The 22,389-nt window shown below is 42.0% G+C and overlaps 1 protein-coding gene and 1 long non-coding RNA gene across 4 annotated transcripts; one reads left to right on the top strand and one right to left on the bottom strand.

Moving 5' to 3' along the window:
• Positions 1–2,653: 2,653 nt before the first annotated feature.
• Positions 2,654–16,802, top strand: LOC115028177 (uncharacterized). 3 transcript variants are annotated; one of them, XR_003834530.1, is made up of 7 exons: positions 2,654–2,736; positions 3,353–3,411; positions 4,001–4,149; positions 5,167–5,241; positions 9,450–9,768; positions 13,508–13,599; positions 15,449–16,802. It is a non-coding gene; the product is annotated as an uncharacterized LOC115028177 (long non-coding RNA). The 3 variants fall into 3 exon arrangements; XR_003834529.1 differs by lacking the exon at positions 13,508–13,599 and having other exon boundaries at positions 4,963–5,241; positions 15,449–16,800; XR_003834528.1 differs by lacking the exon at positions 13,508–13,599 and having other exon boundaries at positions 2,655–2,736; positions 15,449–16,798.
• Positions 6,677–17,434, bottom strand: adm2a (adrenomedullin 2a). Its single transcript, XM_029461719.1, has 4 exons — positions 17,363–17,434; positions 17,166–17,270; positions 16,628–16,909; positions 6,677–9,746 (listed from the first exon to the last, which is right to left on the bottom strand). The coding sequence occupies exons 3-4, from the start codon at positions 16,723–16,725 to the stop codon at positions 9,344–9,346; spliced, it is 501 nt and encodes a 166-aa protein (XP_029317579.1). The 5' UTR covers positions 16,726–16,909; positions 17,166–17,270; positions 17,363–17,434; the 3' UTR covers positions 6,677–9,343.
• Between the last annotated feature and the right edge of the window lie 4,955 nt (positions 17,435–22,389).

The following is a 22,389-nucleotide window of genomic DNA, read 5'->3' as shown; positions in this document are numbered from 1 at the left end:
CTTGCTCCACCTGAGCTCCGGTCAATTAAGGCAAACAAATGAGTCTCAGCTGGTGTTCAGGGTCCCACTCCATCAGCCTGTAATACAGAACATGAAGATCCATCAAAGGCCTTCACCCAATACTAATTTTTACTGAATAGAGCTTGAACCCATCATAATGGAACCTCACACTAGCAGGACGGTGCCGCTACCGGCTGCTAACAGCTAACATTAGCGCTCCTGCAGATTTAAACGGATTGTTGCCTAAACCTACATTTATTTTGAAATGACGCATGTAACAGAAATAGACACGACGTCCTTGCAATCCAGAAGTGACACGAGAACCTGGAGCGTCATAGTTTGAGGGCCACTGAGCAAGAGTTGGTGTGTTGCTCAAGGAGCTAATTAATTTACACACACGTACGCGTCCAGGTACCCATTGTCTCTTAATCTGCCCATGACCACACCCAGCAGATATCACGTTGTGTTGAACACAGTGAGTCTGGTGACTCCTCTGCACTGAGTGCTGCAGCTTCACACGTAGAGACAGACAAAGAGACAGTTACAGTAAAAGGAAAGAGAAAAACTGGAAAAATAATGAGTTGGTAATAAAACCATAATAAAATTGCATTTGCATCTCACACGTCAACATTGACACAGAGATTCCAGTCAGTGTTAAGAATTGTGGGTCAGTGTGAGAAAAGGCTGAGAAAAGGCTGTGGCTGGTGAGGAGTGTAAGGCTGCACGTATGCTGTTCACAGCTGGCAGGCTGGAGCAGAGTGTATGTGTGCAGTGTCACGTTGGTTATGGAGACTGTGAGGGCTCCAATTAGATTTAAGTAGTTTTCCACACATTAGTTTCCAGATGATACTTTTCTATATTTTCTTATGAAGTGCACAAATCTCCACTAACAAGTGTTGTGTGCATCAAAGCCTGATGCATCGTAAAGCTCCATTGTTGTAATAAATATTAAATGAGATTACTTTGCCCCAACAAGCAAATCCACAAATCGTAAATTTAAATACTGTGTGTGTGTGTGTGTGTGTGTGTGTGTGTGTGTGTGTGTGTGTGTGTGTCACCGTACACTGTCGCACACACGTACTGACAAACAAGTAAAGACAAAGTTTTCAACAGGTTCTTCTGATTTCACGTTTTCATGTCGTTGTTTTGTTTTGGTCTCATAAACACCTGAATGTGTGTTTGAATCTTATCATCTTGTCTGCTCATCACTTCTGGTTCATCCTCTCCCTACACATGACGCCCCAAATGTTTTGATTGAAGTTTTACCGGTTAAAATGTATTTAATATCTTGAAAGACACATAAGCTATTTATCACACATGTTCCATGCTTTCTCCCACTGTTTCTTACTAAGATAAATAAAGAATAATGCCAGCCTTATCCTTTAAAACTGATTATTTTACTTATATAAACCGATATGCAGTCACATGCACAACAGTGTACGTTCTCTCATGGCGTCCCCAACAAAGCAATTTTGGCAGCCTAAAATACACAACCTCAGACTGCTGTGATCCCTCTGACCCTGAAAACCTACAGAATGTCTCAATTTACACCACACGATTACAGTCCTAATCTGTGTGCAGCTGCAGAGACGTTGGGCAGCCTCTCAGAACACGCAGACATTGTTTGACACAACGTGTAATTGCAGTGTCACGTCTAGTATTCCCAACATGAGAAGTCTCAGATGTTCCCACAGCGGTGAATGCGCGGCTCGTATCCCAAGTGTGTTTCCACCCACACAGCGATGTTTAACACAGGGAGCACTGGAGGTAAAGGATGTTTGAGGGAAACTGATAGCAGCTAAACTCATCTGCCTCCCGTGGTGTGTTGAGAACCACAGGCGGCTCTGTGTGCATCAAAGTAAATAAAAGTGACAACAGGAATCCTTGTGTTGCCGTCGACATGTCTTCAGAACATATTAGAAGTTTTCTGTAGATGTTCGGCTCTGCATGGATCAGTGAGATTGGTTTCTCATGGACACCGAACTCTTTTTATATCCATGGCTCCCCTGCCAGGGTTCAGGAAGGGTCAGCAAAGTGCTCCTGATAGTGGGTACAATGAACTTACACTCATGTTGTTGAATTCTTACTTATAACGCAAACTGAAGCTGTAGAAAATATTTACATCATCATATAGTGTTACACATGAGCCACAAACAAATGCAGCAATGTGTTTGTTTTAAAGTACAATAGAAATATTCTCCGATGCCTGTACCCACATTTTCAGAATTACACTTGTTTGCTCTCTTACCAAGAAATGCAGAGTGATACCAAACCCTAACCCTCCTGTCTGTTTGAGTTTTTAAATCATGTTTGTGCATAGAAGACAACTTTTAGAGATAGTTTACAATACCTAATAACATTGGTGATTTAAAACAGGTTTTATGATATGAAAGTATGTATTAGCTTAATACAGGGTAATATACTTATGTGTATATATATACAGACACTATATATGTCTATGTATATGTATATGTATATGTATATGTATATGTATATATATATATATATATATATATATGTATATGTATATGTATATATATATATATATATATATATATATATATATATATATATATATACATATATATGTACAGACACTAATCAGGACGCAGCTGGAGGAGGCAAAGACACAAGGGCAGCAGCTGATTGGACACAGAAAGAGCCAATCAGGGCGGGGCTGACTAATTACAAAAGGCGGGAAAACACACAAAGACAGGAAGTAAAACGAGGCACAAGGTGAGTGTTCTTACAAAGTAAAGCAGCAAACAGACAAACTGAATCATGAAACTGATCATGGCAGACATTTAGTTGATGGTTTACTGTTGTGTGAAGTCAGACTGCTTCTTGAAGTCGGCGTTCGTAGATTGGTACAAGCAGAAACTTCGAGTGGCTCCATTGTACTTTTTCTAGTAGGAGGCAGGAAATATTTGTAGTTCAGCGTTGTCTGGACGCAGCTTTAATATGAAGCCAGCTGCTGATCAGTTCACAGGAGTAGAGGGTTAAATGTGAATAATGAACACATTTTCTCTTTGTTTAATTTGTATGAATAAACATATTTTCCAAAATGTCACAAATAACTTTACCCAGTAAACAAACTTCTTCTCAATATTACAAGAAAACACATTTTCTACCTTCTACCATAGAAATAGTCTTCTACACGTGTTTCACTTTCGACGGATTAAGTTAGCTTAGAGGCGATTAGCTTAGTTTAGCATGAAGGACGCAGGGGAAACAGCCTGGCTCTGTCCAGAGTTAAAGAATAAACCAGCCAACAGTTAACACATTAACTCTCTTTTTTCTGTCTTTTTTTAATCAATACACAAACATAATTGTATTATCCTCTATTGTCCAGGCTCTCTGGCATCTCCAATCTGTGCAAATACAACTTCTGCATTGCTCCATGAATTAGAGGTAAGTTTGAAAATACATGTTTGTAATTCAGGTGAAACCCATGAAAATGTATTGTACTCTGACTGATCCCTTGGTGAGGAAAAGCATCTGTTGCTCGTAATGTTAGGGTTTTGCGAGATAAATGGAGTCGTAGCTATAGACAAAGGAAGTAAATATTTCCTGCACCGCTACCATGGAGTCAGATTGCAGAAATCCAAAGTGTTCATGTAAACACTGTTTGTCCTTTAGAGTCAGACTGAGTCTCTGCGCTGATGTTCATACAGCTGAGACGGAGCCGAGAAACCCAGAAGCCTTGAAACCAACCTCCAGTTCTTCCTTATCTGGTTCTTCGTTATCTCAGCGTTACGGCCTAAACTGTCGGCTAACAGAGTAGAAGGCGGGTGTAGCTGACGGAGAAATCTGCTGTTTCACTCAGTATGAACATCAGCTGCATTCCAACAACGTCAACCGAACATACACGAGATGTATTCAGGTGTTTCAGTCTAAAGTATGTGCATGGACGTGTGTTGGAAATACAGTATGTCGGTATTGGTTACATAAAGGTTGGCCCTGAGTCGTTTTGTGTGTTGGAATGTAAATGTTTTGACAGTGAAGGGGGGTCAGCGTGGATCCAGAGGCCTGACAGGTACATAAGGTGGGGACGGAGTCTGCCTTCTGTCTGTTTACCAAACGCCCAGGGATGGACTGTCTCGTGGGACTCTGGTGTAGTGTGGTCGTCGTCTTCATTCGTAGAAAAAGGTATTTCGTTGCCAATTACCCTTTTTTGGAAAGAGAGGATAAAAAGGTCTGCCATGACCCAATGGAAGAAATTCATAAAATCAGACTGACATCGTCTGGTTACTCTGAGTCCGCCATGAAGACGCCACCGAATATTATCCCCCAACTTAGAAGCTGTTTAGGAGCTTTTTATACTCTCATCAAGCCTCTTTCTATCTGGGAAACATCCAGCTGCTAAAGATCCAAACCAGCACTCGGAACCAACTTTTGCACTTTCCCTCTACTAAAATAGAAAAGTCATCACTTGGACAATAAGTCCATGATGTTGCTTCTTGTCTGCTGTTGTTTGTTTATGAAGTTATAATGTGTTAGCTGTTTGACCACATGAATAGAAGTCCATTATTCACTCTTTTGTTAAGCAGTCTTTGGTCTCATGTATCTGCAACATGCTGCTCTAAGTTCCCCGGCTGGTGTCAGTGTGTCTGTCTGCTGTTTGGAGAGGAGCAGGTTCGGTACAGCGGGTTTATCAGAACCAAACAATATGATAAGAGTGGCGAGTGAACCAAAACACAAACGTTTTGGCCGGTAAAACCAAAATAATTATCATCAAAACAGATGCAAAGCAAAGAAAACCAAACATTTGATGGTGTCAGGTTCTCAACGATGAGATGCTATTCTTCGTCTTACGTTACGATTGTTTCACTGATGTTTTATAGACTAAATGATGAATCAATTTATTTGAAAAAGATCTGCAGATTGTTTGATAATGAAAATGATCGTTAGTTGCGGCTCTACGTCTACTCAACCTTTTTCTGTACTTTTATTTTGTACCAGCTGCAAACGTTTGTATAAAATACAGCAGTCCGAGCAGACAAAGACCTGGATGGATGTGAACGTTCGTAGCGCCCCACTACTTGAACATCTCTGAGCTTTTCAGAAAACTCCCGACCTGCAGTAGCGAGGAGAACCTGCAGAAGAAGCCTCAGAGCTCGGACTGACTTTCTCTTCTTCCACTTCTCCGTCTCTTCTGTGCGTCAGATCTCTGATTGACACCGAGCCTCTGCAGGATTGCATTCCACTGAACGCTGTGGAACATTCTGCTGCAGATCTGCCGTGAGTAAATGTGATATTTCTCTTTCTTTCCTTTAGGCAACATGCACCCGGTTAGAAATCACTGCAATAAGTGACCTATGTGCATCACATGGCCGGACTGACGCTTGTTAGTGTCGACTCGATGTGACTCTCACAATGATTTATCTGCTTCTCTTTGATGACTTTGAGAAACTGGCCTGAGACTCAACTGTAGATGTCAGGAGAGATTGTTCTCTGGTGTGTGACACAGTTCCTGCCGGATGATATTATGACATCATCTGTGCCAGGTGGACTCTGATATTTGAAGGAGAAGGATTTGTGTTTGTGCTGCGTGTCAGTATGGCACCAAAAGAGAAAAATGTGACTTCCATTAACTCCAAACGTCTCTTATTTACATGTTGTGTGTTCTTCGCCGTCTGGCTAATGCTCCCCACCACTAAGCCGACTTTGACTTTGAGAGTTGGAGAAGATGTGTGAGGATGGACGTGAAACTTGCACCTCCAAAATATAGGCTGCTTGTTAAAACACAATATCTTGTTTGCTATTTCTACTCGTGCTAAATACATAACGCACAGGGGTGTAGAGGCTTTGGAATTCAAGGCACCGTTGACAGAGCAGTGCTAACAAAAGCAAAGTAATGAGTCATGTAAGTAATTACAGAAAGCTCCGTATTACTGGATCACACAGATGACTGTGTTCACTTCCTCCTCTTAAAAGTCTGGCTTCTTCTCATAGTGCATATTTAATTCAGCAGGACTTTATTTTTGGTTACACTTTCAGTTTGATCTGAAGCAAAATTACAGGCGGGAAACCTCCCGGACTGAACCGGTCCAGCTCCTGTCTAGTGTGAAAGAACTTCTGAGATGGTTCGGACTTTCGGAACAATTACAGGAAGTCCTGGCCACATGATATAAGATAATCCTACATTTGATGAAGTAGATCAACCAAAAAGAAAAGTTTCATAGTGTATGTGTGATACCCAGATGTGTGGTGTATTAAAGGGATGAATATCGTCACTTTACTCGACGTTTTGGTTGTAAAAATGTGGAAATATCGCTCCTGCTGTTGACCAAACCTGCTGTCACTTATTAACTCTGTCCAGTCATACGACCTTTACCGCTAACGTGGCAGCTGATGGATCAGATGCTTCAACACATCGTCCTCCGCTCACATTACATTTGTTGGTTTTATCATGCGTTGACTTGTAATGATTGACTTCTTTGGGGATAATTGGGTCAGAACTGTTTGTTCAGACGCACAGTAACATGGAGGAGGGTGGAAATGATTAGAAAGAGTCTTTTAAAAGATACTGAATCACATATTTAACATCTTTTGTGAATATTGAGAACCTTTTTGTTTTCCAAAGCCTCATGTGATTCTGTAAAGTATGCCTTTCTGTGTTTTTAGGAGTGCACACACACACACACTCTTAAATCATACTCCATACTCCATCACATTACAGTATAGTTCTTTATTTCACAGAGTGACGGACATTAACACACAGTAACATGTTCACTACAGTTAAGACTTTCCTGCCATGAAGGAGCAGCAGGAGAAGTGAGATAAATAGTCTTTGGTGACAAACAGATATTAACATACAAAGATAACTTAAATATATAACTTTCTTTAAATAGATTGTCTGGATATATATATTTATATATTCACAGGTGCACACAACGTTCACTGTCATCCTGGCGCCACATGGAGTGCACTGGCGTCTTCAAACACATTCTTAGACAATCTCAAATGTAACATTTACAAGAGGAACTTTGTGCAACTTTCACAACTTCATTACAACGAGTGAGAGTTCACAACACACGTGTTTGCATTAAAGTGCTTTCCTGTGACCCGAAAGGAGGAAATCAGAGCTGCTGAGATCTACACTATCTTACAAAACCAACATTATACTCTCTGCACTCGTTCCTCTTTGCACCAGAGAGCCTGGTAGCTCTAGGGTTTTCTACGGGGAGGTATTCGCGGTCGTGTACAGTTTGCTCACATAACTCCACATGACGCAACTCCTGACGTCACAAAAATATACTGCACGGAAAGAAAAAGAAACACTGGTCCAGAGCACAAACACAGGAGATAAGTCCTGATACAGCAGCTCCACACATACACTCATCACGTGTGTCTGAAGTCAGACTTCTTTAAAAAGTTGAGAGATCCACCAGGATTTTTCAGCATTTGAAAAGCCTTTTAATGATCCGTCACGAGACATTGATTAGCTCCATTACAGCAGAGGGAATGTTTCAGCAAGCCTTTGAACAGATTAGATTAGAGACCAAGGAACTATTATCACCCTGTGACCTCCGTGAGTACAGACAGAAAAGACCAAAGAGTGAGTGGGCCGAGAGACGAAATGTCAGAATCAGAAGACACAGATTAAGATATAAAAGATTACATTATTATAAGATGTAGATCACATGTAAGTCATTTGATTTGTCAAGTATCGCCAGGTATTTAAACTAAAGCTTTTAAGAATACTAAACTTTCATGTTTGTGAAACTATGCGCAAAATAACAAAAGGATGTAATACTTCTGTGATGATCTAAATCACAACATCGTCTGTGTTCCTGCTGTCTGCAGGTTAAGATGAGGCTACCATATAGTAAAGTCTTGGAATAGAAGTTTAGAAGTATGTAAATAATATGTAATATAATTCAAATGTGGGTTACATACGTATGGTAAGTTTAAGGCCTGTCAGACGTTAGCATGCCAGATGAGTGGAGCTCACCAGTTCAGAGACGGACAAACATAGAGGAGGAAATGTCAGGGAATGTATTTTTGATGCTGCGTCGCTATTTTGTGAACATACTGTGTTTGAAATTGGGCACACCTAACATTTTTGTCGCTGTGGACTCTCATAAGAAACCCACAATGTAGCAGTAGAGCGCTCAGCGGTCCTTCAGGACAGTTTAACCCTTTAAACATGTGAACAACAAGGCTGCACATCACAAGTGTTGCCTGGAGGAAGGAGCTTCATGCTGCTGCTACATTACTTTCTACCTCCACCCGATACTATGGAGGTGAAGGAAATGTTGTTGTCTGCTGTTGTCAGGCATATGCCTGAAGTGATTAGGTCAGTTTTATTAAACTGCTGTCAACTTAAAAGTCCTGACTTGCAAGGGGAACTTATGAATCACGTGAAGAGGCTTATATTTCAGACTGGGCCTCCGCCCAGAACTGCCAGGAGTGGTGCGACAGAGCCTTGATCCGAGGCTCCAAGGCTCCCTCCGCCACCTACTGTGCGGCCGACAGGCTTCAATAATGCAACACTGAAACTGATCCTTTTGGGAAATGAGTTTCTTTGTAGATTCCTCTCAAGGCACTGGATGCTGACCCTCTTCGTTTTCATTTTCATTGTCAGTGTGGAGTTTATGTGGTGAAGTCCTGACTCTTAAACTCGAGTAACTCAAAGCTGTGGCTGGTTTCAGATGTAAACTGCGGTCCTGAAACACAAACCCCTGCTGAGTGATAAAGTCCCAGTTCAACGGCAAGCTTGTGGAATATTCTCAGTGTTCATATTGTTATTGTAGACGCAGTTGTAAAACAACCTGGCTGCTCCAAAAGTTGACAAAAAGGGGGGGCATGAAACAAGAGGTAAAAGGGTTCACTGGGTCATTTACGGGGGTTTTGGGAATACATTGGTTTTGACACGGCTCTGAGTGCAGATTGAAATCCACATTAAGGGCTTAAGTGTGACCAATGAGCCGCAGGAGAACCGCCGCTGGAGAGGTCAGTCGGCAGACAGGACCAGGCCAATTGGAGGGTGTCGAGGACAAGCCTTCGCTCTTATATTATCAGAATAAAGACGTCAAACTGAGCGCTCAAGATGGAGAACCAAGAAGACTTTGAGACTCCAACGTCCTTCAAAAGGCAACTGGATGGTGGGAGAACTCAAAATGGGGGTTTCAAAAATGAGTCATTGTGATCAGTGATGATCTTGAATTTGAATCTTCAGGCACAACAGTCATTTATGGGGAGTATAATTGTCATATTCAGATAGATAAACAAAAGGACTACATCAAAGTCTAATGCAAAGACTAGCAATAATACATTAAGAGATAAATAAATGGAGATATAGATAGACTTGCTGTGGGTGTTTGGGGGGATCTCTAACTTATCCGTAACTGTGGGGGCTCCTGGGGTTGATGGGGGATGAGTCTTCTCTGCCACTCTGACCAATGAGCTGATAGAGCCGGTGGCTGAGGTTCTGCACTTGGCAGGTTCCCAGGACGCATCCCACCCTCATCAGCTGGGCGTGTTGGGGGTAGTGGTGACCATTTCGCAGTCCGGAGTGAGCATGGCGACGAGCTCTCAGCACCCTCCGCTCCATCTGTGAAGCCTCAGCGGGACGAGCCCATGCCAGGCTTGGCGAAGCGGTTCTCACTCCTGAAGCTGGTTGATGTCTCAGGAAACCGGGCAGCCATTTTGGGGATCGGCTCGGGGATGAAGACGGGACGACGAAGTGAGCCTGGCTTTTATCCTCAATCTGGTCCATGAGCTTGTTGAGGAAATCCAACCTGAGGAGAAAACAGATATCAGGTGAAAACTTGTCCTGGAGATGTGTGAGAATCTTTCATATCGTATGTATGATGTATGATGTATGATGCATCACATTTCAACTATTGCAATGTTTGTTATACATGGTCCCTGTTGTGTGTTTGTTATACATGGTCCCTGTTGTGTGTTTGTTATACATGGTCCCTGTTGTGTGTTTGTTATACATGGTCCCTGTTGTGTGTTTGTTATACATGGTCCCTGTTGTGTGTTTGTTATACATGGTCCCTATACATGGTCTCTTTTATCAGTTTGTAGTATTTTCTAATTGTAGTTTTGTTGGATTATCGCAAAATCAAATTACACGTTGGAAGCTTAGCGGTGGCCGATTTACGCTTCATAAATCATAAAAGTGGTGTTTGTTAGAGAAGATTATCCTGCTGAACAAAAGGTGTAAGTGTCATAAACTTGTGTCAGAGTTTATTCTCTGCAATAATCCGAAGTCTAACGGAATCAGAAATCATCGTCCCTGCAGCACACGCTAAAGGCTAGCAGATATGGCACAACAGACCAATGTTGCAGATCCTTTAATTTATTCCTGCACCAATGAATAGCAGAGGGATAGAATGAGTCTGGAAAAGGTTTTTAAATATTCAAACATGCACCTGCCAGCATTCTCACTATAACAACTGAAGGCGCAGGTAGCTCTGCAGAGTCCGATCAGCCGTACGAAGCCGCTTTGATAAACAAACACTTGTTGCCGTGTGAACGCAGCATGGCGCTCCATCCACGTGAACACCGTGCCCATCTCCTGATACACAACATAAAAGTTAATGGCTTCTCACATGTTGCCATAAACAACAGGTGCTCTGAGTCGCTTATTACATTACATAACCAAAACCAGCACCTTGTTGCATTTTAATGCCCAGCTGGGTTTCAGCTAACAGTAACTATGGGAGATTTATCCCCTCCTCTCAGTTGATTAGATCGAATCTGATGCAACTCAACGCGTTTCAGGATTTAGAAACATTGCTCTGCCTCGTTTCAAAACGTTAAATATGAAGTGAAACTGTTGACATCTCCTGCACAATAGATGCACTTTTTTAAAGGGGAAATTCATCCAGATTACAAAAGGTTGAATTGTTTTTATCTTGACATTTACATTTCTGGCCAAATAAAACAAAAATATCACCTAACTAGAGTTTAGAGGAAGACCCTACAAAACACAGCTTCTGCAGTGCAGTGGACCGGAGGGTACAGCAAACACAGCGCCGCCCAACTCGCCATCTGTCCGTTGTTTGACAAAGACGGTCGCTTCTAGCAACTTGACCCTTCAGCTTCCTCACTGAAGTGTCTGTGTTTGTACAGCACAGTGTAACTCAGGCTCCTGTCTGTTCCTCATCACTGCTGCTGGTCGGGAGAAGAAACAGTGCTGGACCTGCCAGCCAGTAGATGAATAGGATGACAACGTTAAATGTCAGCAATAGATTCTACTTTAGTAATGAGGGTTGTCCAGCATCAGGGAAAATATATCTGCCCTTTGCTTTCAAAGGAAAAAATAAGGTTTGGCACTATTTCACCATGAACACTGGTTCTGTTTGGTGAGAGGAGGACACATCACAGCTCACAGCTGTAGTACGTGTGGGATTACTCTTCTGGTTTATTCAGACGGCTCACTGCTGGCCTGGTCGCCTGGAGAAGACCTTCTGTGCAACAGTGGCAGTGGCTGAATAAATAGTTGCGTCACGCCACAGGCGGAGGCGAGCACTATTTCCAGGCTTGGTGTGCCATGGTGCCACATCACCAAGTTACACCCACCTGGTCTGCAGAGGGAAAGTCTCATTTGACTGCACAGGAAAGCTGTTCACAGGGCAGCAGCGAGGCCTGCCCCTGCCTGGAAGTCTGTTCTGACTTTAGTCTTTAGTTACTAATTACAATTTCTTATAGCTTTCCTGTCCAGTGAAGTTTCTGATGAACTGACTGATTAAGTGTTTCTTAATGTGTTCTCTTCCTTCTTCAGATAAATCAAGTCTTTAAAAAGCCTCTTGGATCAGCTGGAAATGCTTCGTCACAAAGCTGAAAACAGAGTTTTGAATGCAGTATTTCCAGTGTGATCGGCGTACTTTCACTGAAGTAAAGGATCTGAATACTTCTTCCACTTCTGGTTTATAAGCTGCTTTAGTGGTGCATACAGTATTAACAATCATATGTGAACCACACATTTCATTTTGTTGGCTGGAAAGGACGTCTGAAGGGGCCACAAGGACCTCGTGACAGAAACTACAGAGGTGAATACTTCCTGGAAGCGTAGGGAGGAAAGAGGTAGATCATATTTGATCTTTATAGAAGGTTAAATGTGTTAAAGTGTTAAAGTGTTTGCAACAGTTTTATATTGTTCAGTTTAACTCAAACATTTCTCACATATGTGCTTTCTCCTTTGTGTTAATGGCTGTGTGTAGTATGACTAACGAAGGGCAAAGCTGCAGTTATATCCTCTTAAAGACTTTAGACTACCACGCTCTTTCACTCTGTCACATCTGATCTCACAAGTCGGGCTAATTTGGCTTTTAGGAGCCGTGTCCCACAACTCCAGTCATGAACATCTCTGTGATTGGCAGACGATCAAAGATACTCGAGCTCCTTTATCTGTAATTGTTCAGCCGTTCTCCGTGCCTTGCGAGATCTTAGCTTAAGGGCTTTAAACAAAAATTCCTTTTAACTGAAGATGATTTCCACGGATTTCAGTTTGATAAAAGCCGATCCCTTAGTCCTGCCTTGTTTGGTTTTGGTTTGGCATTAACCTCCCAGCATCGCTGCCTCATGACGATGGCATGCCCTTCCTGCTCAAGGCGCCCGTTAGCGTCTGTATGAGACTTTCCTAACGACGATGTAAACCCATCTGCCGCAATATTTGAGGCTCAGAGCAAGTGTTCCGTAAGTGTGGTGACGCAGTTTGAAGACCGATGAAGTCCACTAAGGACGACGACAACTGTCCCAGTGAAACCAACATGGAGTTTATGTTCAGCTACGTCATAGTTTGGGCTAACCAGTGCGTTAGAAAGTGACGCCAAGGGGTCCGGACCAAGTGGCCGTATGTGTCGAGGTCGAGTGAGAAGCGGTTGCGAAGGCGGGCAGCTTACCAAGGGCAGCTTTAATCAGCAGTAAATGTAGCACATTCATCAGTAATCTCCCGATAGGTAACAGAGGGGAGATTGTTGTTGGTAAGAAACAGGACGATTTATATAAATAAAGGTGATTTATTTCACACTGGTTTCACTTGTTCGGGAGCAGATTTACTTTATGCAAACAAAACTGGACATTGATCAAACTTACAGCCAGCGAGTTAAAAACTCTACGTCTGCTCTGACACTCCCATCATTTGTTTCTCAATCCTTTTGATCCACACTCCCACGATATGCTACTCCTCATATATATGTATATACGTATAGTCTACATGCACCTTCATGCCTCCAGGGTGTGTCTTTCTGTGTAAACCTGCTCTTTAAGGATGTGGAGGAGGGAATTTAGGTCTTAGACATTAATCCACAGAGGAATTCTCTGCTGGCTTTCACCCTCCTCAACTTCAGCCGGGGTTTGGCCAGATTGACCCCCATGGAGCCACACAAGTGTTTATACCGAACATATATTCCAGCAGTCCTGTTTACAAGACGCACAAGAAGAGGCCTCTCCTCCTGCAGAGCTGCTCCTGGTTTCAATCATTCTGTAAAAGTCTTTTTGAGATTGTATACACGATGAAGAGATGTTCTTGTTGTTCCTTGATAAGATGTAAACACGCCAGAATAAAGATAGTGAATCAAGAGGATGGACCCTCGACAAACATCAACACGGCAGGAAGCCACTCTCTGTGTTTCTCAGGTAAATATTATGTTAAGAGTTCAGATCCACGAACAATAATGGGTTAATGATTTAACGAATCGTTTTTCATTTGGCTATGACAAAGTTTGAACAAACTTGTGGCCACAACACACGCACACAGTCATGTATGATACCCGGGTCCAGCTTTGTAACAACAGCTTCACCGCAAATCAGTTTTACATGTCCTTCGTCTCGAAGCAATGACCTGCTTCCCACTTCTGGAATCTGTATTGTAAAGCCGCTTCGCTGCTAAAGCCATATTTAACTTGTTGTTTTGCTGCAGAAACCCGGCTATTTTCCCTGACAACAAAAACCCTGCAGGCATTATGCAAAACGACAATGAAGGGTGCGCATGTGATCCCAGGAACATGCAGTTTCTCCTGGTTTCTAACCATCAGGCAGCTTCTGATTTTGTCGCGTCATTATCAGAACACACGGGGACAACATGGAGACAGAACAGGGAAAGAATGAAAGACATCTGAGTGCCGCATCCAGCAGTAGAAAGAAATATAGAGTATTCATATGTGTTGTTATCATGCTGTCAGTGTGTGTTGGAAACAGAACATGATGTGCGGTGTTCTAAAAAGTTAAGAGAAGAGAATTTACTGTCCTAATAAAAGCCGGACATTTATGAGAGAAGTGCAAAGTGAGAAACCTGGAGGCTTGTGAGGCGGGAGAAGTGAGGGGGGCGGAAACCTCTCACTCTGCTGTGAGTGAAGTGTGTGTGTGTGTGTGTGTGTATGTGTGTAAAGGCCTTGATAACACTTCCCAACATGCATGATTTCTAATTATCAATCTATTAGAAGTCTGGTCTGAAGGAGGTGGAAGTATTTGGGTGGGGTTCCCTCCACAGCTGCTGTTGTTTTGGACTTGGATGAGTGCACCAATTGTGTTCATGGTGGGAAGCCATTGAGGGATCTTGTTACTGTATAAGTGATTGTTGCTGTTGGGTTTGGTTGAGGTTATATCCTCCATGTGAGGCACTGGAATAGGAAACATTTTGTTCCCCACTTTCAGGTGTTAGTAATAAAATGTTCTAAGCTTCCAGCGTGAAATGAGTAAAAGGGCAGCGAGGCTACAACAAGTGAGATATGAGTCTATATCAGTCTAATTATTCCACTAAAACATTTCTACTAATAAATCCAACCAAACTGCTGCAGAGTCTCCCGGACTGGAAGATATAAATCACAAGAGGAAGAGCTGGGGATGAGTTTCTTCAGAGGTGTGAACGATGAGGGATTACAGTGCTGGGCAGGTGTTGTGAAGCACGTGCACACGCACACACGGCCGCCTGAAGGAGAAGTCCACACCCAGATCTTCTTACACTGTTATATTATCAGTGTTAGGTGTTAAGTTTGTTCTTTAAAAGCAGCTTTATTCTCTGAATGTGGAACATGTTTATGATAATCAGGGAATTATCATTTAATAATTGCCCTAAAAGAATTCTATTAATTTCCTTTATTCTGTGTTATCAAGCACCAGGGGGCGCCCCGCTGGTTAATGGTTAAAGTATAAGTGCAGCGGGACATTTGTTGTCTCTCTCTACACTTACTGTCAAATCTAAATGTTAAACATAATCTAATAAAGATGCTTAAAATACCACAGCAGGATTCCTGATGTCTCAGCTGAGATGCTTCAGCCTCTCAAATGTGGAGCTTTCCTGCTTCTTCTCTGTTTTATACCTTATTAAAGTGACAAAACGAGACATTTAAAGACTTGAACGGAGAGAAACGGGGACGTTTCTCACTATTTTATGACATTACACCAATCTAGAAAATAATCTGCAGATTAATCTATAAAGAAAAGAAGCGTTTTGCAGCCCTAATGTCAGCCGTCATTCTCTTCACAGCTTGGAGGTGATGCATAGACGGGATGGATTGTCACGTCCCTGACTCTGACATTAAGCCAGCAGCTGTGGATCCCAAAGCCACCAGAGGGGGGCATTCACACACCAACTCATCCACATTCCTCGCTGCTCTTCAACAATGCAGCTCCAAAGGCTTCCCTCACACAGTCAAACATGTCGACTGTACTGCATGTGTGTCAGAACGCCACTTAAGGGCTGGAAAAGTACAGGTGCCATTCAGCGCCTCACATGATCATTTACAAATCTCAGTGCTGGTATTTCTGGCCCGGCTGGGGGACAAACTGGTTTTCCCACCTTGGAAATAACGAAACCTCTATAAACAGTTACTCATGTGACGTTGTGTGGACCGAGAGGTGGAGGAAGAAGAGAATCATCTTTGAAACGTTCAGAAAACTTTTCATATTCATCGTTAAATATCACATTTACTGTAGATGTAAGATGTAGAACGCACCCAAAACCTGCATGACCTCATGATGAGTTTAAACTTTAACCTACTTTGTTCCTTTTGGAAGTAAGACTATAAAGACAATGACACTGTGAGCGTGCTACTGTTACAATGTTCTCATAGTAAACTGGGTCATTTGAATATGAAACAGCCACGTCTGCTTATCTCAAGGAGAGAGAAAGTGTTTTGTTGTATCAGAGCCTTTAACCTTGCAGTCTATCATCCTCTATCTGGCTACACAACAGCACTTTCACGTCTACACACACTTCTCCTGATGTGATGTATGACACGGACTCAGTCCTGCCTCTCACTGAAGCTGCTTGACTCAATAAAGTGAACAAAGATTCAATAAAATAAGTTGGAGGAAAAATGTGAGTTTTAGCCATTTGTGTTCAGTCCTAATGTCTGAATATTTAAAGCTCCACTGAAAAACTAGAAGCTTAAAATAGCAAAAGACTTATTTACACATTAAAAGCTAATATCATAAAAAGCATGATGAACACATATTTAATAATTAGAGCTCATTTACATTTACTAATGGATATAACGCTGCGCTTTAACCGCCAACCGAGCAGGTCAAAGTAAGTGGCATTTAATAACAATTAAATGAACTGTACTGCGGCTCCAGGCGCGTTTATCATGCCTGTACCCCATGAGTGAGTGTGTGTGTGTGTGCGCGTGTGTGTGTGTGTGTGTGTGGGGGGGGGTCCTCTTACCTGCTCGTGTCGGGACGATCCTCAGCCGGCAGAGCCAGCAGCTGCTGGAGGGAAACCAGGCTGACGCAATACACAGCAAGCGGGAGAAAGGACTGCATCTCCGGGCCAACTTTACACCCTCTCTGGGAAGGTGGGGGCGACCACACGGACTGGGCGAAGTTTTAATCCCAAGTGGGACAAAATGAGGAAAATAAATAAATAATAAGGAAACATAAAAAGAAAAATGTTCCCAGAAGGTTGAAGGTGGATTCAGATATCCAAGTGTTGCGGTGGATGTTAGACCTTGGGAAAAAGCAGAAGGAATGAATGGTCAATGAACCTGCAGGAACACAGAGCCGGTGGGACTGCGCCTCATGAAACACACACATTTTAAAATACACATCTGTACAAAAATACAAAAATACAAAAAGCAGTGGATTCTGTATCACAACCTGTGCACCACATGAAGACTTTCTCCTGAATCTCAACTCAATATGCAACTACTTTTGTAAAGTCTCACGTTTAATTAATAAACCTGCTAAGTAAAGAAGATTCTTACCTTCTTGGTGGTTAGGGCTCAGAATGAAGCTTTATGTGTACGTTTTCTTTCCCATGAATCCAACGTGTTGGTCAAGATCAAGTTCTCCAGTGTGAAGCTGAGCGCCTGGTGACATTGTGGGTTTAAATAGTCAGTGGGAGGAGTTCACTGCCTCTACAAGGCAAAGGTGCTGCTACATCCTTATCTGCCATACTCACAGTAACAGTATCCTGGCTGCATGATGGGGTTAGCACATTAAAGCACTTTATAAGACTTAAGGATCTAATAAAAAGAAATAAAAAAGCACATATTTATTTTGTAAACTTTATCACAGAAAAGCTGCAACTTCCTTGATGTTGTTAAAGCATACACTATATGTTGAGTTTACTATAAAAATAGTATTGCACACTCACTTTTTAATCATTTTAAATAAAGGCTATTATACATATTGTGGCATCATAGAGGCAAATGTAATTATTTCACTATTAAGCGCTATAATTAAGATTATTTTCCTGCCTCGGCTGGACGATGAAGTTTATTCTATTCAAAGCAGCAACATATTATTGACGCATGAGTAATGTTATTATATATAGCGTAGTGATAAAATGGAAGGTCAGGACAGAAACACGTCCCCTCAGGACGATCGCTCAGGATGCTAATTGTAATTATAAACTCTGTTATTATTCAGCACAAAGTGTTTTACACTATCACAATCCCCCATGCACATTCTCTGGAGAAACTGCCCAACTTTTTATGAATTTCTTCAGCAGTTTGACTTCCTGACCAAACCCTCCTGCTATCTCTTATCTCTGCCGTCAGTCCATCCAGTGTGTCACACAGATAGAAGGAAATACAGGAATCTTCGCAGAATCCCCCGAACTGTCCGTCCAGTCACACCTCCAGCCCTGTCATCAAGCATCATTCACACTTTGCCTTCACACACTTTGTTGCTGTTGTCACCTGAAGGAAGCTCCTGCTAGGTAACACTACTACGATGCATCAGGGAGCTGTAAATGTGCACACATTGTCTGGTGGTTTATATCTTCTGTTCCCAACCGTGACTCGATCACTTGTGACCTGAAACGTGTTGCGACAGATTTGAGGTGGATATGTCTCAGGTCTGAACATGAACTCACACCTCAGTCAGATGAGTCAGATGAGTCTCATTAGAGAGGATTTTTGTTCTGCGTCCAAGCTCCCGCCTTCCTTTCAAACTCAACTGACTGATGCAGCGACGCACACACACACACACACACACACACACACACACACACACACACACACACACACACACACACACACACACACACACACACACACACACACCTGATCTGGCCTCTAACACGTGCAGGTTGTGTGCAGTGGATGCAAGAGAGAAGCTACACGTCTGTGAGCACCAGAAACAATAACAGAGCCAGAGACTCCATGAGGAATGTAAGAATGTAATGTTTGTTATTTGTCTTCTTGTTGATGCAAAAATCCTCCCAGGATCATCTAAACATCAGGAAACATGTTTTTATATTTAGAATTGACAGACATGAAAAAACATTTTCTCAGAAATGACAGAATCAGATTAAGGATTATAGCAAACAATCTTTCACTTACAAGGAATGTGCCTTGCTGATTGGTACATACGATAAACATATTGAGAGGAAATAAAAATACAGAAAAATACAAGAACCTAAATATAGATCAGAAAATTACAATAAAATTACAATAGAAATATGAAAAAGCTTTAAAAAAGGTGCTATTGCTTACAATTTTAACACATTCTTTTGTATAAAAATATAAAATGTAGAAAAGTAACTATATTTTATAAATATAGCTGATAATAAAAAATATATATACAGTATATATGTCATTTCCATTTTTGGATTAAATTCAGCACAGTAACCTCCGGGTGTCAATTCGAACGACATGAATTTTGCAATGTTTGCTACATTTTTATTGAATATCTTTAATTTATTTTCCAACATGTGTTCATGTTTTGTTCGATTTTTATCCGGAACCTGGATACAGCTATAACTTGGGAAATGAGGGAGGAAAATACAGACAGAATATTCTTTTAGTAACACGGTTAGAAGAGTCTTCTGGAAACATCTTCATCACAGTCGAACGTTTGTTTTAAAGATGGCCGAAGTGTTTAGTTTTTGTTGAGCGTAATTGTTGCCGGGATTGTAGCCTTAACGCTGCCTTGCGTGTAATGTGAAGCGCCACGTGAGTGATATTCGCTCGGACAGATTCGTCAGTATTAGTTGCCAACTTCTCACCCTCGCTTATATCGTCCGGCCTTTCTTTGATGGTCTCATGTCGCTTCTCGGCAGAGTTGGAGCCCCAGCCTGACCTGCCGGTGACACTAATCCAGGGTGGGACGTTTGAAAGAATCCTTCCAGTCTTCTTTATATTCACAAGTTACCAACTCATCGCTTTCATTTGTGTATTCTGAAAAGTGAAGCTTCATGATGTTCACATTAATGTCGTCAGGCTGGGAGGATTTGTTCATATTGAATACGGCACATTGACCTTCCTGTCTGTGGAAACAGGTCACGTCTCTGATTCTGATCGTTTATGTAAGAGTGTCCTGGCATGTGACAGCAGCCAGTGAATCAGAACCGAACACAAGCTCCTCGCCGGGTTTGATCTCTCAATCATGCACTGGTTTTACTTTTGTTTTAGGCGGCAATTAGCAAACATGAGTACGTAGTCTGTGCCACGGGCCAACACGGCACAGAGTGGGCCTCCATCTGTGGCTTTGAAACTCATCCGAACAGGAAAAGAGTCGGGGGGACTGATCAAAGAGCAGAGGGACCGGTGTCCTCTGTCTTGTCTTTGTTAATGTGAGTCTTTGAAGGCTTAGCCTGCTTTACATGTTGCGTAAACAGTGCAAAGAAGCAGTTGACTCATTTGGCGCCATAAAGGTCAACGCTGACCACAGAGGGAAACTATCACATGAATTAGAGTTCAGCTTCTCGCCTGTAGTAACATCGTGCTGCTCCAGCAGCTACCTGCGAGCCTCATCCACCACAAGTAGACATGCAAACATTTCCATTCACATGCAAACGCTGGCCGTATTTAAAAGAGACGTTTGCTGTAATTCTATATTTTTCTGTTTGTCAACAAATCCATGAAAGACACAAAACCAAGCCGGTCATTACTCAGACCGGAACAAACACCAGCGGAGGATAAATACACATTTGATGGTGAGTGTTTCTGGCAGCAGGACGGTGAAAACAAACTGCAGGAACATGACACCCAGTGCAGCAGTGAGTCTCTGGACAACAATGGAGCTCCAGACGTGGAGGAATAAAATGTACCAGGTTTTAATACACACACGATGCTTGTTAGTAGATACTGAGGAGACTTATCTTGTGTGTGGGGGGGGGGGGTCATCCTCGCATAAGCATCTGAAGTGTCTGAGCTGACTTTAGACAAACGCAGCAGCTGCAGGTTTGAGGACTCGTGGCTCCTTCAGGAGAACGTCTGGTTGATCCTGCTTCAGAGGAAACTACCAGCTCATCTGGTATCTGAAGAACACTTTATAGGAAGTGTTTGTTCTCCATCCTCGCAGCACCTGATCTGAGAGCAGCTCTCCACTCAAGGAGGGTGAGTGTTACATCCTTCTGTGCGGCTCCTGACTCCCTGCTGATTGTTGAAAAACACATTTTACGTCAATATTTCTCACATTTAAGCAAGATCTCATTATTATTATTATTATTATTATTATTATTATTATTATTATTATTATTATTATATTATTATTATTATTATTATTATTGGTTTGTTTAGTCGTCAATCCTGCAAAAGAAGGCTCATCTTAGCAGCACAGCCTCCACTTCTTACACAAATAAGAGACGCAGCCACAGATAATGGAGATCAAGTGCAGCGTTTCTAAAGTGGCTGTAATATCTGTGTTAATATCTGTGTTCTCTGTTATGAGTATTTTGGAGTGAATTCAAGCCACCCTTGTCTCACTGGTTATGCAGTAGGAGCCACAGTGTGGTGGTCTAATGATTGCTGCCCCCTAGTGAACCTCGTGTTACATCAACACAAGCTGCTGAGAGGGACCGTTATGATGCTTCCCATGAGGACCAGCCTGAGTTAACCTCCAAATACAAAACAAATAGCATTTATTGTATATTTGGACAACAAAAACAAACATCATAACAGGGCGTTGTCTTGGATTTTAAAGTAATTGTTGAAGCCCTATGAAGAAGCAGTTTGGAGACATTTTCCCACTGTCGGGCCGTCGGCCTCCTCTGCTTCAGTAAACTTTATTCTCAACCAAGTTTGTTTGAACGTCTTGTTGTCTCTCTCCGAGCCCTCTCACGTTTGTTTGGCTGCAGCGGTGGTGTGTGTGAGGAGGGAGCGCACAGGACAGTGTTGTGGACAAGTGAGGTTTTGGATTTCAGTGTGGGAAAGATGATGGCGAAGGACAAAAGACGCTGATAACAGCGGAGCTCCCAGAGATCTCAGCGCCTAATGAAGAAAACTGAGCTTCCACATGTGTGGTAATAGTTTTCAGTCTTGATCTCAACTCTCAAATGTTTAACTCTAAAATAATTAATCGATTCATCCAATCCTAACTTATCCTAACGACGGTATGATTCAACACTAAACACATTCATACCGTCGTGTTATTCCACTTACTGTATCTCCTCATCAGCGCCTTATTATGAGCGCTGGGAACTCTCTGTCAAACCTTTAGTTTGATTTACATCTAAATGTGGATGTGTTGTTTAGTTATACATGTTTAATGTTATAAAGAAATACCTTTAATAAATAAGATTTAAAGCCACGTTTTAAGAGTCTATAAAGGAGCACACGTTCAGTAGGCTTGGTTGTGGAGATCACACATTTACAACAGAGCCTGCGTTACAGGGGAGAGGTGCATTTATTATTATTATTTATATAATATTCAGGTTGTATTAAAGGAAGTGTTCAGTGCTTCACTCAAACACTCATTAATAAGATGCTTTTTTCTCAATTAAACTTGCAATACGATCTTTATTATTGACATAACAAATAACTGTCCATGTACTTTTCTGTCTTCTCTTCTCAGGTGTTATGAGTAAAAACACATTAGACACAAAGAGGATTCACTTCAGTTTACTGTAAACACAGTCTTTTGCCACAATACGAAAATAGAGGAGCTCCAATTACTGCAGTGAGATACACGACACAGGGAAGTGTGTGTTTATTATTCGTTCACCACTAAATAGAGTCCAGTTACCTGCATGAGTGTGTC

Source organism: Cottoperca gobio, chromosome 23, assembly GCF_900634415.1.
Source record: "Cottoperca gobio chromosome 23, fCotGob3.1, whole genome shotgun sequence".
Lineage (NCBI taxonomy): Eukaryota > Metazoa > Chordata > Actinopteri > Perciformes > Bovichtidae > Cottoperca > Cottoperca gobio.
This window is presented reverse-complemented; position numbering and strand designations above follow the sequence as displayed.

Excerpts from the sequence above, each read along its gene's own strand:
- adm2a (XM_029461719.1), bottom strand. The coding sequence starts at position 16,725 with ATGCAGTCCTTTCTCCCGCTTGCTGTGTATTGCGTCAGCCTGGTTTCC. Across the intron at positions 9,747-16,627 it reads GATCGTCCCGACACGAGCAG|GTTGGATTTCCTCAACAAGC; the intron begins GTAAGAGGACCC and ends TTTTCTCCTCAG.